General features: G+C 50.6%; 1 protein-coding gene across 1 annotated transcript in view; it reads right to left on the bottom strand.

Moving 5' to 3' along the window:
• Window positions 1-17,244, bottom strand: part of PAPPA (pappalysin 1) — a 242,666-nt gene that overhangs the window by 113,777 nt on the left and 111,645 nt on the right. Inside the window, exon 9 of the mRNA XM_066256394.1 lies at window positions 13,695-13,786. Within this exon, the coding sequence (XP_066112491.1) occupies window positions 13,695-13,786 (92 nt within the window). The remainder of the gene's footprint in view (window positions 1-13,694; window positions 13,787-17,244) is intronic.

Raw genomic sequence — 17,244 nt, forward strand, 5'->3', positions numbered from 1 at the left:
TAGTTAATTAGGCTCTGTTCCCAGGCGGAAGCTGGCGGGATCCAGGATTTCATTTTGTGAAAGCAGCTCAATTTGGAGTTATCAGAGAGTGTTGCGGGGTGATTTAAGTAACCACCAACGTCACTGGTTTACCCGGCCCCTTATTCTGAAGTTGTCAAACTGTCCTGTGTCTTCAGGCGTCCTCAAAGAGTTATGATCATGGTCAGTACTGAGCTGGAGAAGGAGCCATTCGTGCCAATCTCTCTGTAATGGGAGGGTGAAATCAGAAGAAAGTAGCCCCCACCCCTTTTGTGGCAGAAATGGAATTTGAACAGAAGCAACCAGGCTCAAAACCCTGAGCATGAAACGCACACTTGGACCTGCCCGGACTGAGACATCTTGCCCGAGATGACAGCTGAGGGTGGAAGGTCTGTCTGTGGTTCATACTGAGGTTGCTCTGACTCTAAACACCAACAAAACTGCTGCCCTTTGTTGCCTGAGAAATAAAACCTAAAGCTCTCCTTAAGAAACATCCCTTTAGAAAGATGTCCTTCCTTCACTCATCGTATATTTATTGAGCCACAATTTCTGTTTACCGGGTCCAAGACTAAGCCCTGGGAATCAGATGTATTCAACTGGGTCTCGGTACACCAGGAGCTCAGAGTCTGGTGAGAAAATTATTGACTGCACAGGATTTTGCTCTGAGGTACAAGATGATGTGGGAGCACAGAGGAGCCCCCCCCCCCCCAGATTCCGAACTCAACCTTACCCAGAATTGAATGGCTTTCTTTGGGAGGTACAGCTGAGCTAAATCTCTGGGCAGGAGATATTGGTGGGGATACATCCCAGGCAGGGGAACTAACTCGAAGAGCAAATGAAAGGAGGCCGGAAGCAAGGTAGTAGTTGTGAAGCCTGGAGCAGTGGTCCCCAACCTTTTTTGGGCCACGGACCGGTTTAATGTCAGAAAATATTTTCACGGAACGGCCTTTAGGGTGGGACGGATAAATGTATTACGTGATTGAGACAAGCGTCAAGAGTGAGTCTTAGATGGATGTAACAGAGGGAATCTGGTCATTTTTAAAAAATAAAACACCGTTCAGACTTAAATATAAATAAAACGGAAATAATGTAAGTTATTTATTCTTTCTCTGCGGACCGGTACCAAATGGCCCATGGACCGGTACCGGTCCATGGCCCGGGGGTTGGGGACCACTGGCCTAGAGGATTCTGAAGCATAAGGTGCCCATGACTAGGTCAGACCCATACCAGTCTTGATGATGTAACAAGGACTTTAGATTTATCTCAAGGGCAACGGGGGACCACCTGACGCTTTCAAAGGGAGAGGGGCAAAATGACATTTGCATTTTACGAAACTTGCTCTGGCTCTACTGGGGGACAGGTAGATGGACCGGGCCAAGACGGGAACCCTGACCTGTGAGGGGTTTTCGTGCCGTATTCCAGGTGGAAGCTGAGTTGGGGGAGGGGGCCTCGGATAGAAGAGTCAAAGTAGAGAGAGAGAGGAGGGACTAATTCGGGAGGGAAACATTTTCAAAGTGAAGTGGGACATGACAGAGAGGGAAGAGTTAAGGATGCTGCTTCCCAAGCTTGTCGTCTAAATGTCTGGTTGGCTAGTGACGCCACCAGTCAAGACTGAGAAAAACAGGAGTTACAGCAGGTCTGGGGAGAAAGGAACTGCCCGCGTTGATTCTCATACCCACAGAGGAACCAGATGAACAAGTCCAAGGACCTGAGAAAGACCCAGGCTGCAGACAGGGGTTCTGGAGTCTTTGGTTTTCGATGACGGGCTGAGGGAGAGAATGTCGGGTGGAATGTGGGCCCACTGTGGAGCTTGGGAGAGTGCAAAGAGTTAAAGACGGGCAGAAGAAGGTCTGGGTAGGGATGGCCAGGGACGGAGAGGAGAACCGGAGGAAGATGAGACTTTCAGAGGTCCCGGGAGTTCAGAATTTCAAGAAAAGAGCCAGCAAAGGTGAAGGGGAAAAATATTAAAATATGTCTATTGAATCATGCTATTCACTAGAAGGCCTTTTATGGCTTCCTGAATGATTCGTAGCTTTCTGCTTGTTCTCTTGTCGGGACAGGGAGTTCTCTACCGGATCGTTCTTTTTAATAGCTATTAAGTCCATATTTATTGGTCCCTCTCTGAAAGGACAGGGACTGTCCCAAGCACAACCGATCTGGCACCCTCGGTGATACATGAAAGGCAGTCATTAAACATGCGATGGATAAATTCATAAATGAATGAGAGACTCGATCATAGCTATCCTGTGAAGTACAGAGCATCACTCCCCTTTCTCAGATGGAAAAGAGGTGCTCAGGGGACCAAGCCTGAGTATCCCTGAACTTCTGGGTCTGGTTCATGGGCTTCTCTCACTGTTGCCGTTTAGGAGTTCTCCTGGCAAGAGGGACGAAGGGAAATGGTCACATCGAGGCCCTTCAGACTCCCGTGCAGCCCTCTCACTGGTAAGGCGGCTGCACTCAAGTTAACATGTAGACTTGGATGCCTGCACTGAGGGACCAGCGCCAGCCAGGACCTTTGACAGTCCGGCCACTGGCGGTTGAAGAGGTTAGTTCCAGCTTATGGATAATTTGGGCCGGGTTTCTGACTGGTGTTGAAAAGCAAATATCAAAGTGATGTCACTTCAGGTCAGTTTGCCAAGAGCACTTGGTGGGCCGTGCAGAACACCCTCCTGGGGGAGGCTGCTGTTAAGACACTGCCCCTGGGCCCTGGCCGGTTGGCTCAGCGGTAGAGCGTCGGCCTAGCGTGCGGAGGACCCGGGTTCGATTCCCGGCCAGGGCACACAGGAGAAGCGCCCATTTGCTTCTCCACCCCTCCGCCGCGCTTTCCTCTCTGTCTCTCTCGTCCCCTCCCGCAGCCAAGGCTCCATTGGAGCAAAGATGGCCCGGGCGCTGGGGATGGCTCTGTGGCCTCTGCCCCAGGCGCTAGAGTGGCTCTGGTCGCAACATGGCGACGCCCAGGAGGGGCAGAGCATCGCCCCCTGGTGGGCAGAGCGTCGCCCCTGGTGGGCGCGCCGGGTGGATCCCGGTCGGGCGCATGCGGGATTCTGTCTGACTGTCTCTCCCTGTTTCCAGCTTCAGAAAAATGAAAAAAAAAAAAAAAAAAAAAAGACACTGCCCCTGGCCTGTCGGGCCATCCTGGACCTTCCGAGCCGCGGAACGCTGCCCTTGGCTGACTGAGCCCAGCTGTCGAGGAAGCTCCCACAGACTCAGCCACCCGCCACCAGGGGCTGTCCCACCATCCTGGTGTCCCCTCACACACCACGTCCCGCCTAGCCGTAGTGACCACTGTCCTCTGAGGTCCTCCAGTGAAGGACTTCTTCTGCTCCCGCTGGTCACTCCCATCGGCATCCTGCCGAGCACCGAGCTCCATATGCAGCAGGTGCTTCATTCAGGCGAAAGCTCCCTGGAGGGAGGCCGGCCTCAGCTACCTTCGCAGGACTCCGTCCTCACCGGGGGTCCGAGGGCCGGGTCAGAGGATGCGACCCGCGTGGTGCCGGGCGGCAGGGCTGCAGACTGCTTTATGTTTCTGCCCGGCACATTAAAACCGAAAACCCTTAAAACAAAAGTTATTATAATTTCAGATTTGCTTTATCTTAATTTCTCCTTGGTATTTAATCAGTAGCCGCCAAGAGAAAGTCGCCTTTAGTTTCTCCCTCTGTTAAGTAGTTAATGATCTGAAAAACAAACACTTCAGACGGTGTTTCCTAAAGAGACCCCGGGATCTTTCTGCGATGCGCAGGCGCCTCTGACGCAGCCCGTGGTTTCCCCTCCTCGTGGTCTGTGTGCGGGGAGGCTGTCCCGCTCTGGAAAGCACACTTAAAAAAAAAAAAATCATCGTAATAAAATTAGATAACCTTAATGATCAAGAGGTAGCAGAAACTAGGAGTTCATCCCGAGGGCTTAAGAGCCAGACGTCCAGGGCCGGCATCCTTTACTGGAAACCTTGAGTAAATTACTGAACGTCTCTGTGCTTACCCCCCCTATCTATAAAGCTGTCATAATATTATAAAACTACCTCCTCGGGTCAACGCAATTATTCAAAGGAGTTAATAATAGGAAATAAAAGGATTAAATTAATCACAAGCTATTTTTAGCGTTCTGACCATTGTTCGGGATGACGAGATCGGAACGGGGGTGGACATCTATGGAAGGACCTCATTCCCCCCATGTTCTGAAGGTCTGGTCATGTTGGAGGAGGACACCGGCTCCCCCAGTTTTGGAGTCGGGCCGACCGTGGTTCGGATTCCAGCTCTGCCACGTCATCCTAGCCTGTTTGAACGAGTCATTCCCTCTGTTTGAGCTCGGCGTCTCCTTGTGCAAAACACGGGTGATGATCCCCACCTTCCCGCAGCCTTGTGAGGATCAAGAGAGGAGAGTTCAGTGTCTGTGGGCCCAGCGTGGCACGTGGCAGTCCCCAAAGGTTTGTTTCCTTGCGAGGTGGTTTCCCAGCTTAATAAACATTGACTGAGTGGAGGCCACTTTCTCACGAGTCACTCAAACATGTGGGGGCTCTGTTGTGTCACCTGGAAAGTGGTGATACTACTACTGCCCAGTTGCCGGGGGCGCTGGGGGTCTGAAACGCACCAAGGCAGGAGGGTCTCTGTACATGTGAACACACTTCCTCCCCCAGCCCAGGGAGGGCACAGGGTGCTGGCCCAGGGTGCTGGCCCAGGGTGCTGGGACAGGGTGCTGGCCCAGGGTGCTGCTGGCCCAGGGTGCTGGCCCAGGGTGCTGGGACAGGGTGCTGGCCCAGGGTGCTGGCCCAGGGTGCTGGCCCGGGCTCTCGGCATGAGCTGCTTGGCCTCCTCGGCCGGTCTTCCCTCCTCACCATGCCCATTGTCTAGTACACCAGGCAATGACTGGCTTGAGCTGGATGCTGGGGACACAGAGGTGGACGAGATGACTTCTGCCCTCATGGGTGTGGAAACCGGATGGGTAGATGCAGAGGGTGGGGCGCTGACACTATCCCAGCCATGCTGCTCCAGGCCCAGGAGCCAGATCGGGTGGTGCTGTCCTCACGTGTCTCTCTCTCTCTCTCTCTCTCTCTCTCTCATCGGCCTTGGTTGCACCTACCTGGGCATTCCTTCACCCACCTAGACACTCGTGCACCATCGCCAGCAGTTGGTTAGCCATATATTCTGTACAGGCCCAAACGGTAAATATTCTGGCTTCTCAGGGGCCACTCGAGCTCTCTGTTGAAACAACGCACCTCCGTCTTTGCAGTGGCAAATATTTACCTCAAGGAGTAGAGTTCTGTTTCAATCCAACCTGATCGACCCTGATGGGCAGCAGGCTGGGTTTGGCCTCGACTGTAGCCTTTCTGATCCCTGGTGCACACAGGCACTGGCCTCCCGTGCCCGGCGCAGGGCTTGGCACTGAGCGCAGAACACACACACATGTCGGTGTCACCTCCTCCTTCCACGCTGTCCGCCACGGCCTCAGGGAGGCCTTCAAGGACCTGAAGGGTTAGAGCTTGCAACCCCCTGCTCCTCTCTCCCCCTTCACTACAGCCAGCCACGCTGACTTTCTCCATCCTCTTCCAAAGCCCTTTCCTGCCTGGAGCGTTTCACGGTCTGAACGCTTTGCAGTCCACACTCTGTCGCCCAGCTCCCCTTCTCCCTAATGTGTCCACTTCCCATTCTGCTTTCGCATCCAGGTTAGATGTTGTCGTATCTTCAAAGAGGCCTCTCCTGACCTCACGGGGCTAAGGAGGGCCTTTGCTGATACACCTCCGAGCATTTCCACTTCTAGTGTCATTTCCCTGCTTCCCTGCCCCCTCCCGGATCTTTCTTGCTCACTGCTTGTTTTCCCTGAAGCTAGCACAGGGCTGGGCACATAGCAGGTGTCAATAAACGTGTGAATAGATGACTTGATGTGACCCAGCAGCCAATTTGCACCATCTTCGGGTCTGGTCCCGATGACATACTTAGAGCAGGAAGCCGGTTTGTTCTGCTGGCCAGGGCAGTGGGGTTTTCACACCATCCTGACGGCGCACTGTCATCTTATTTTAAGCACATTACTTCTTTCCCAAAAGAAAAGAGGATACAATTAGGTCTATATACCTCCCTTGCTTAATATTTCAATTTCCCTCAGGGCATGCCCTTTGAGTGGAGATCACAGTCATGAATATTAAATGTTTCTTCAAACTCAACCTGGTCCCCAAGAACCAGCAGAGAGCCAGGAGTTAGGAACAGGCCCTGCCATCTGGCCTCCAAGCCTCTCCCCACTCCGGTGCCCGAGGTCACGACTGCAGGGGTGCACGGAGGCAGGCCCGGCGGGGCACGCGCGCCTGCTGGCAGGTTGCTGGTCACTTTGAAATGCCACAAAGGGGCCCTTGTGCTTGGCTATCCAGATTCACCTGCCTGGGACTGGGGCTGCCTTTCAAAAGCACACATCAAAGTTTGACCCTGATTCCTCGAATTCTGGCAAGCCCCGAGTCCTTCTGCGCCTGACCCCTCCCTGAGAGTCAGGAAGCGGCCTGGGTCGAGGCTGGAATGGCCCCCTTCTGGCGTCAGCGGTCCGTCCTGTTTCTTTTCATTCCAGCCCGGCCTCTCTGTGGGGTAGGCCTCCCGGGTTTCCAAAGGAGGTGGCAAGCTGTGGTCAGAGGAGGGGTGGCAGGCTTGATCCTAACCGGTGCTGACTCGAGGGCGTCTGAATGCATCCATCAGACCTCCTGGTAGAGGACTTTGGATCTTTGGTCCTGCCCCGCACGGTGGCCTTCCACCCCATCGCCTCCTTTTCCTGGGCCTTTGTCCTCTCCGTGACCCCCTTTGACCCTCTGGGTTAAAGGAATTCCTTTCTCCTCCCCAAGCCCTCATTTCTTTTAAAATGCACTTTAAAAACAATAATGATCTGGGATTTAAATTCTAGAAGTCAGAGCCGGAAAAGGCCCCCCCCTCTCACCCTGGAGCTCCTCCTCAAGCTCATCCCCCACCCCCATCCCCCATCTTTTTAGAGTTGGGGAAACCAGGATCAAGGGGTCTCAGTCACTTTGCATACATAAGGTGCTAACAAATTTTAGGACCATTGTTGCCGGAGATGGACCGGTGGCAGTTGAGATGGGAAGTGAGGAAAAGGAAGGTGATGCGGCATGGCCGCGCGTCCCTGAGCGGTCACCGACAGCCACGCACTGCCCTGCGCTCGGCGCTCTATAGACCCCGTTTCCCTTCTTCCCCAAAGAGAACTCGAGGTGTTATCGTTCCATCCACATTATGTTTTTCAGAAGAGAAGACTGAGACTCAGAGAGAGAGGACGGACGGGAGATCCCCCAGGTGACCCAGGAAGTAACCCAGAGACACAGGACAGCCACCACCCTTTGAGCTCCTGTCTCTAACGCATCGCCATTCAGTGTCAGACCCCCCTTCATGCTAAAACACAATATGGCTGCTGTCAGAGCAGGGGGAGCTGTGGGGAATGAGAACAGCGCCCACAGCACAGCCTGGCCTTCCGTTCGGGGCGGGGTGCACGGGCTCTGTGCCGCGGAACATTTATGGGGTGATAATAACTGGAAGTTGTCGTTTTCATGACTCATGAAAAAGGCACAGGAAGGACATGTGCATTCGCTTTTGCTTCCTGCTGAGAGCAAGGGGCACCGAAGCAGAAATGGCGAAAGAGAGGCTCTCAGTGCTTTGGTAGGGGGTTGGGGGGTGCTCCTCTGGATATTGACGTGGTCTTTAGAGGTGGGCAGATGGGTTGTGAAGGCTCCTTCACTGACTCAGCCGGCTGTGTGACTTAAGGCAGTTCACTTAACCACTCTGTGCCTCCGTAGTCTCACCAGCAAAATGGGTGTTATTACTCTGAACATACAGAGTTGCTGGGAGGACAAATACCATCACTTGAAAAAAAGTTCTTAGCACAGAGGCTGATACAGTTGAGTGCCTCCCAAGTGACAGAACTTCATGCGAGTGTGCAGAGTCTGCCTAGGGACTGTGACTCCCACCTCTGCTGTTTCTAGCTGTGTGACCTTGGGCTGCTTTCACAACCTCTCTGAAGCTCGGGTTCTTTCCCTTTACAAAATTGGGATCATGATATTGTTTATCTCATAGAGTTTCTGGGAGGATTGATCCAACGTATTAGTTAATTACACTAATGACATTATTTATAGCACTGTAGCAAAGTCCTCTCTAACATTTGCCAGGTGCCACTGTTTTAAAATGCTTTACCTATACAATTTCATTTCATTCTCCAAACAACTGTGATAAGAACTACTACTAACCCATTTTACTGATGAGAAAACTGAGGCACGAATGAAAAGTGTCTGGGCCAAACTTTTTAGCCAGAAGCCACATGGATGAATACCCATATCTGCATTAATCCATCGTTAATCATGACCCTGCGGGTTATCATGCCAGGGTGCACCATGCCACCTCCCCTAGCTGGCAGGTATCACAGCGATCGCCTTCGTCACCAACACCGCGCCTACACTAATATTTCTTTCCTCTATGAAAGGCTTGTCTTTCATCCACGGGAAGCTGTATTTCAAGAAGGCATTTTGGGGAAAGTTACTCTGCCTTCCACAGGAGGGCTGAAGGAATACCGGCAGCCAGGAGAACTTTTATTTTCATTTTATTTTATTTTAAATTTTTCTTGTGTTTTTTTTTTTGTAAGGCGAGAGATGGGTCGTCTGTTAAGATTTCACATTGTTAGAAAGATAAATAATAACAACAACCAACAGAGCCCGCTCTTCCTCCCCCTCCCCCTCCTAGATGCTGTTTCCCTTCTTATTAATTGTTGTTGTAAAGGCTCAACAGAACATCCACCAGGAAGGCGTGGCGATTCATCTCCTTGTTTTCCTCTCTGCCCTTGGCTCAGCGCAGGCCAGGGCGGCCTGACAGAGGGGCCACAAGGCTGGGTGACCCTCACCCTCCCAGTGACTGCTGGGGAGGCAGATTGATCCCTCCTCCTCCCTCTTATCTGCCTCACAGATAATTGAGTTATTGGCCCTGGCTGTCGGACAGGGCTGGAGACGCTCTGTGGGGACCAGAGACACAGTAATGCTCAGGGCAGGGAGAGGGGAGGGAGCGAGAAACAGGGACGGATGCACAGGGAATGCGTATATCTGCGAAAGACGAGACAACGTGAGGGTCCCTCTCTGTCTTTTCTTAACGTTGTATCAGCATCAAGCAGAAGGTGGACCCCCCCAAGCCTTTAAAATGGGTGTTGGACAAATCAAGGGCCCCTGTGTCCGAGGGGAAATGAAGCCGGAGAGCCCTCAGCCCCCTCGCTCCCACTTCACAAAGGCAGAAATGGAGGCTCTGAGATGCTCAAGCGCTCCCCAAGCTCCTGAGTCTCACAGGGGACTGGACCCAGTTATCCTGAAGGACACAGGGCAGGACAGCAGCGGTAACAGAGCCCGAGGGCTCCTGCACCAGCACATCTCCTGTCCCAGACTAAATGCCATCGCAGAAGGTAGCGCGTTTCCAGCGCAGCTCGAGATCTATTACTAAGAGGAACTAACCCCTCTGGGTGATGCTTCACCTCTGTCTGACTAATTTGCCCATTTGCCTTCCCTCCTTCAGCTGTTATCAGCAGCCTGTCTGTAGCGTATGACTCAGTGCTTCAGAAACAGACTTCCCAGCCTGCGGAACAATGCCTCCAGCCAGTGCCTGCTGGAGGTGGGGGGGTGCGTGCTATCATTTCACAGATACCACAGTTTTGAACCGGAACCTAAGGCCTGCTGTATGTTATATTAAAAAAAGGGGGGGGGGGAGGAGGACAAGACAATTTCCACATTGCCAGGGATATAGCATGCATTGCCTAAGAGGTCTTGTGGGTGGTGTTCCCGTTTAACAAGCAGCTTGTTATCTGCAAGGGGGGACAAGGGTATTAGGAGTGGGAAAGTGGAGAAAGGAAGTCCCAGTGTGCTGCACAATAACATATTGGCATCTCGGGAATACTTCCGGATGTGTGGGCTTCTGAAAAGTGAATGGAAATGCCACCATAAATCTGTCACCCCCTCACACTGGGGGGTACCAAACCCAGGGAAAACATTAGCCCTATTAAATGGTCAATGACAAAAAAAAAGGAAGGAAGGGAAGGAGGGAGGGAGAGAAGAAGGGAGGAAAAGAAGGGAGGGAGGGAGGGAGGGAGAGAGGGAGGGAGGGAGGGAAGTCATTCAGACAGGGAGGCAGAGTACAAAAGCAAGGGCTCTACACTTGATCTGGGAAGAGGATCATACTCTACGAGCTGTGAGACCTTGGACAAGTTAAAGATGTCACTGGAAGTCTCAGAACCTTCATCTGGATACTAGAGACCTCACTTAGGCTCACATCACACAAAGGTGCAGGACCCAGGGCGCACCACCCAGTGGGTATCCATAACGGTGGTCACTGCTGATATCATATTTACCCCCCTCTCACACACACCACACACATATCCACACCCCAACACGCCAGCAAACCAAGCACAGTAACAGTGAATATGCATCAAGCATATCTAACTTGCTAAGAATGGGGCTAAACCTCATAGTATCTTATGACCACAATTTTCAGTCAGGATTCTAAGTGACAATCAACAGAAACCAACTTTGGCTAACTTAAGCAAAACAAGCAAACAAACAAACTCTATTCCAAGAACATCGGATACTTATGGAAGACTCTCTGGGAAGGCTAGAGAGCCAGGCTTGCATGCTCTGAAGCCCAAATCCAAGTTCAAGATTAGGTCTGATGACTTATCTGTGAAGACATCTCGGAGCTGTTAATACACAAAGAACCCTTCACACTACTGCTAGATGCTGTCATTGGTACTTTGGAGATGCATGGGTTGTGCCCACTCCAACCATCTTTATCAAAATGCTTTTTGCAGGGTCCCTATGTCTTCTGATTAAGAGTCTTGGTTTGGTGTGTCTGGATCAGGCTCAGGGGAAGAGTGCATGTCTTGTGCCCACACTCAGCTACAGGGGGACTGGGAGAAGGGGATGCTTGGATTTTCAACTTGCATCATGGGGGTTAGGCTCTGCCTCATTCTTATTATAACTAGGAGAGTTCGCTTCTAAATCTAGGGCAGGAATTCAAATAGTAAGTATCCAAGTCAGTCTCACTCCAGGCTGTTCTCTTGGCCACTAGAGTGACCACTGTCTTGACAAATGTAATGCTGAGAACAGCGCTCACCTCGGCAAAGCCTCCCACACTCCAGCCCCATTTCACTGACTCACTAAAGCTGGATCTCTGGGGAACCAAAGATTCATGTCTATCCTTCAGCTGTTTTTGTTAGAGGAAGATGGTTTTTGAGACCGAAAGCCATGGAGTTTGTCCTTGGAATGTAGTTCCCGGGAGCTGGGATCTCTGGTGAGACTCCTTCCTTCCTGGAATGCCCTGTGCCTCTGTGAGGGTCTATAAAGGACTTGTAAAGGGTGAGGGTGGGGCGCGTGGCTGAGGTCCCTCCTTTGGCACAAGCCACACTCAACATACAGAGGTAACAGAGAACCTTCTCTGGACGCTGTCCACACCACTGACAGGCTTGTTTGCCATTCCATTAATTCGTTCCATGAATTGCTCCATAGCAATATGTTCCTCATTCATCCCGGAAGCCCCACAGGACCCAGAGCTATCTTTTTTCAAGCACTTGACCGCAGCGAGCTCTGGAGTCAGCTCTCTGGGAGTGAGAGCTCGGCTCTACCATTTCACGGCCTCTCTTTAGCTCACCTCTCCATGCCTCAACTTCCTCTGGTATAAAAGCAGGGCAATGAAAGAGTTGTTAGGAGAACAAGAGTTTTTAAATATGCTTTCTATATAATAGGTGTTCAATAAGCACTATCCGCAGCAGCAGAACATATGGAATCTAGTAGAGAATGACAGTGTATAAAATGGATCTATGAGGGTCCAAGTCTCATTCTCTTGCTAACTACCTCATCTTCCCTCCTTTCCTCTGAAGAATTTCAGGTAACTTCGTTTGCAAAACATTGATCTAGTCCAAACCAGTGGTTCTGGCCAAAGTGGAGGCGGGGAAGCGAGGCCCAAGGAGGTAAGGCAAACCGCGGCTGGCTTCACTGTCCGGTGCTATTTCTAACGGAGTCTCCAGCCTCCACCATTCTATGCTCCAAATTCCATTCTTTTGCCAAGAAATTGATGAACCCATGTCATAATTTTCATTTCCTCTCTGCCAGGCTCCAACCCCCAAGAGCATCAAAGACTCCAAATCCATAGGCCAGGGGTCAGCAAAGATGGTCTGTAAAGGGTCGGACACTGTTTGGCCTCTAGGATTCTGTCGTAGCCACTCACTCAACTCCGTTGTAGCAAGAAAGCACAACCGACAAGGCAGAAAGGAAGGCTGCGCTGCGGAGCGTGGTGTGCTTGAACTTAGCCCAGACTCTTCCCACCCGGCCCCTAGGCTACTACCAAGCCTTTATTATGTACCATCCATACTGAAATCAATGGAAGAGAGGAAAAACAAAACAAAACAAACCACCTTCTGCCATGTAGAAACCCAGGGCCTTCTAGAAACCGTCCTGTCCTCCCTCCCTCCACATCTTCCTTTCCTTCTACCCACAAGCAGCCGTGGAAGACCTCTACTCTCTCGCTCAGACCCGACCCCACGCGGTGCCAAGGAGACAGTAGGTGCTCAATAAATGTGTGCTGAGAACGGAATCAAAGGTAAGTAACACGTGGGAACGACCTCAGGGAGCTCACAATTCACTGGGACTCAGCCTGAAGGCGCCCCTGTCAGGCACCGCGCCTGTGAGGACCCCTGACATTTCCTCCCCTTTAGTCCCAGAAAATTGCCTTTCAGGGAGAAATCTCCCCAGCAATGTTTTCCTTCCCTCCGAGGCTGCCCCTTCCCTCTTCAGATAGAGCACCTCTGTCTTTTGTACTTGCAAATGATTTGTGATTAGTTTTCACCTCCAGCCCAGGGGATTAGCCGGGGGACCTTTGATCTTCAGGTATCGATTTGCATCTTAAAGGAAGTATGATCTCATCTGAGCCAGCTCAAAATTCCATCCCTGCCCCCCAACCCCTGTCTGTTTACCAGCCCCGGGCTGCCCAGGGCCTCCCAAGTGGGGCTAAAACAACAAGACCAGCCAGAGAGAAGGCAGAGGGAAGGTGGGAAAGAAGCCGTTTGCTCTTTAAACACAGGCTGGCCTGCTAGTCTCCCTGCCTTGGGGCAGAGAGACTGCCCCAGGGTGTGGCCATGCAGAGGGGTCCAGGACAGTCCCTGGAGCCTGACCGGAGGCGGTGTACCAAAAATGAGTGGAGCACACGCTTGAGCGTCAGAAAAAATGAGGTCCAAGTCCTGGTTCTGTCTTGAATCGCTTCTAACCTGTGCGACTCTGGGCGAGCATTATAATCTCTCTGGCTTTTTTACCTTTTCTCATCTCTAAAGTGAGAATAAAAGCCTTAAAAATCTACACTTAATAACCCGTCTGGACAGCTGGTGTGAAGAAAAGCAATAAATGTGTGTAAGGCAAAGTTATATCAACCATTAGTGACCAGGCTTCATTGTCCTCAATGAGAATAGGAGCTATGGAGGGCGAGGGTACATCTGCCATCTGTTTCCATTGTTATATTCCCTGGTGCCTGACAGGCTGCCTGGCCCATAGGAGGCACTCAGTGCATACTGGTAATATTTATATAAAGGACCGAATCATCATTTAGTCATCACGATTGCTGTTATGGTGATTGGGCACCGATTTCTGGCTGGTCACTTCTCCGGCCTGGCCCAGGGACATGACAAGGACTTACCAATGCAGTTGAAGGAGACCTCCTGTCGGCAGAAGAGGGAGCAGCCGTCACCATTGATCTTGTTCATGTCGTCGCATTCTTCACCTTGGCTTCTGAGGAAGAGATAGAGAAAGGAAAGGGATCACATCAGCTTAGAAGCCACAGGTAGACACGAAGTCGTCCCTCCCTCCCAGGCCCGAACTTTCCACGAAGCTTCAGGCAAGTCCCTCTGCCCATGCAGTCTGCTGTTTCTTCACCATCCAAGTGAGATGCCGGCAGGGTGTAAATCTGCAGAATCCTGTGACATTGGCCTTATTTGTTGTTGTGTGTTTGCTTTCAATGACAAATAGAATTGCTGCTTCAAACAGCAATTGTTAGGTAGGTTAGCAAGTCAGGCAGGGGTAAGAACTGGATGATCCAATGACACGTGCAGGAGCGGACCCTGCCACTGTGTGCCTGGGGTATGTCCCTGCCATTTTAAAACGGCAGATTTAACTAACGTTTTGGAGTTTCTAGACTATAAATGCAGGTCTTCGCTATGCCCTATTTCGACTCGCTCTCTACTTTCCCAACTCCCTTGAAGGTCCAAGTTTTTTTCCCCCCCGTGTGCCTGCCCCAGTTTGGTCTTCCTTGTCTCAGAAGGGTTTGCCTTCTCCACGGGGTGCGTCATTTCCTGGGGTCAAGAATGCCTAGGCCTGTGGAAATCAAATGCCTTCTCTTTCTGAGTTTTAGGAATTATTTTCATCGCTGAAGGATGATTCTGCAATGGCTAGGATGGAAAGAAAGTGAGCAATGCTCCCTGAATTGGACCTCATAGAAGAAAAGGGGGAAAAATAACAGAAAGATTGACAGATTGCTGCATTTAAACAAAAAGGTCTTCTTTTGGCCCTGGCTGGTTGGCTTAGTGGTAGAGTGTCGGCCTGGCATGTGGAAGTCCTGGGTTCGATTCCTGGTCAGGGCACACAGGAGAAGTGACCATCTGCTTCTCCACTCTTCGCTCTTCCCCTCCTTGCTCTCCCCCTCTCTCTCTTCCTCTCCTGCAGCCATGGCTCGGTTGATTCAAGAGCATTGGTCCTGGGTGCTGAGGATGGCTCCGTGGAGCCTCCGCCTCAGGTGCTAAAAATAATTCAGTTGTGAGCAGCCCCAGATGGGCAGAGCATTGGCCCCAGATGGGAGTTGCTGGGTGGATCCCAGTTGGGTGCAGGCAGGGGTCTGTTTCTTTATCTCCCCATCTCTCACTTGGAAAAGGAAGGGAAAAAAGTCTTCATCCTCATGTTTTGATCCCCCTGTTCCAAACAGGTGATCTCCACACCAGTCACTTGATTTCTCCATGATCTTTTTATCTTTGACATTTTAAATCCAGTAAAATTAAAACTAATGTAAAATTCCATGGCTCAACCACAGTAGCCACAGTTCAAGTCCTTAGCAGCTGGATGTATGCAGCCAGTGACCACTGTGTTGGACAGCACAGAATACATGTCCATCATCACAGAGAGAGTCCTCTATTCTAGATGCTGATTCTTCGTTTCCCCACAGATTAAAGTGGAGGGAATGATTCCTTCTCTTTAGGATGTGGGCGAGAATGGAATGTTACTTCAAGTGACTGGCACAGTGTGGCACCTAGTAGATGCCACAGGGAATCACCATTCCCTGAGCACTCTATCCTGGGAGGTCTCTGCAGAGTGTGTGACAGCTGTCCCTCCTTCCCCAGAGACCAGCTGGGACCTGTCATAGCACGGAAGAGGCCTCAGACTTTTCCTTTCAACCAGACAATTAACACTGGGAAATGTTTGTTGCTTTTAAGAGGTGTCAGAGTAGCAGGATGGTGCCTTGCAATCAATCCTTAAGATGCCTAGGACACTCCACTGGTCTCTGAAGAGCCACCAAAGGTCTCCTGTCTGTACACCCATGAGCAAAGAAGTCCAAATTCCAAGCCGGGCCGCTCTTCTGATCTCTGCCAGTGAATCTTGCACGATGGAAGCTGGTGATGGCCTTGTGCTTCTTAGCTATTTCATGGGTTATCTGGGGAGAGATTCTTACTCTTTTTTTTTTTTTTTTTTTTTAAAAACCTGGGCTGGGTTCCCTAAGCCACAAAGAATACTTCTAACCCGCCTTCCCTCACCACCCAAACAGTATGTTCTATTGGTTTCAGCATAAAATTAGGGTCACCACAAATATCTTCTAGGCATGAAAGATCTATCATTAGATAGAGAGGTCCTGAAAAACCTTCTTTGACCTCCCAGGCTGGAGTGGGTAGCCATCTTCTCTGTGACCAGAGACACCAGGCTCCATCTACCATAGCACTTGTCAAACTGTCTGCCTCTGCCTGTTACTTGAGAGTCTTGTATCCTAGGCTTGAAGATGCCCAAGGAACTGACAGTCTTTGTCATCCAAGCACCGCAGCGCCTGGCACGGTGTCTGGTTGTTGGACACACAGCAGGGCAATGGTGAGTCCAGATGGGCGCACATCTTGGTTCTGCGCCTGGCTGGGTCTGCAAGCTTGAGAAAACCACTGTAATCTTTGTGTGTCGGTGTCTCTTTGGTAAAGTAGTGATAGGACCTATCCAACATCGTTGTTGGAAGAACCCAAGGAAGTGATTATATAGCACAGCGCCCTGTGCACAGTGGAGGCCCAGTTAATATTTATGAATCTTATTATCATTGTCATAATAGTCATCCACTGGGGCCACACTGAGTGCTGAGTTTATCTGTATGTTTTTGTAAATTCCCTTACACACACACACACACACACACACACAGAGAAAATCGGCTTGTGTCATCCCTAAAAATTCCAATGAATGAAGATGCCATTTCTCCTTATCTTCAAAGCTATGCATTTTATTTGTGTTTTGGGTTTTTTTTGTGTGTGGGGGGGTTGCTCACTTGCTTGCTTGTGCTTAGAAAACCATTCATTAGCTGAATTCAGTTTCTATAAAACACATTGACAGTTATTAGGTAACTTCACTAGTATTCAATGTCTACACAGGATACTCGTTCTTGGTAAAAGCCCTAAAAAAATCTTCCGTTGTTAAGAATATTATTTAAATTAATAATACTAACAATAAGGTTTTAGCTCAGCCAGGAGAATGACATCGTGTGCAGAGTCTGACCAACGCGTCTGTATCTGGCTCGAAAATGGAGAGACTGAACTGGAGATCAGGTTCCACATGGAGCGAGTTTCCTTTTTTATTCTTGGTGCTAAATTAGAAAATCCCAAATCACAATTATGGGTTTTCAGCAATGACCGCAAGTGTTTCCTGGATATTCTGGATATGCCGCTCCTTCCTGGACCCACAAATGATGGGGCACTTTCCCCGGAGATCGACCGCCTCACATAGCGTTCCCTCAGACAGCATCTGCATAAATGCTAGAAGTTGATGTCTTAATGTGGGAGAGAACGGCGAATGGCTTCCCTTTCCCTGATTTTGACACATTAAGCATTGATTGGAAAGTGTATCTTCAGGTTCGGTTGTTGTATCTGGAGGCGGATCTGAAATATACCCAATAGCACGTCGTAACATCGACTCATCCTCTGACACGTGACATTGACTTCATCCTCTGACACGTGAAG

The sequence above is a fragment of the Saccopteryx bilineata genome, chromosome 2 (genome assembly GCF_036850765.1).
Source record: "Saccopteryx bilineata isolate mSacBil1 chromosome 2, mSacBil1_pri_phased_curated, whole genome shotgun sequence".
NCBI classification, from domain to species: domain Eukaryota; kingdom Metazoa; phylum Chordata; class Mammalia; order Chiroptera; family Emballonuridae; genus Saccopteryx; species Saccopteryx bilineata.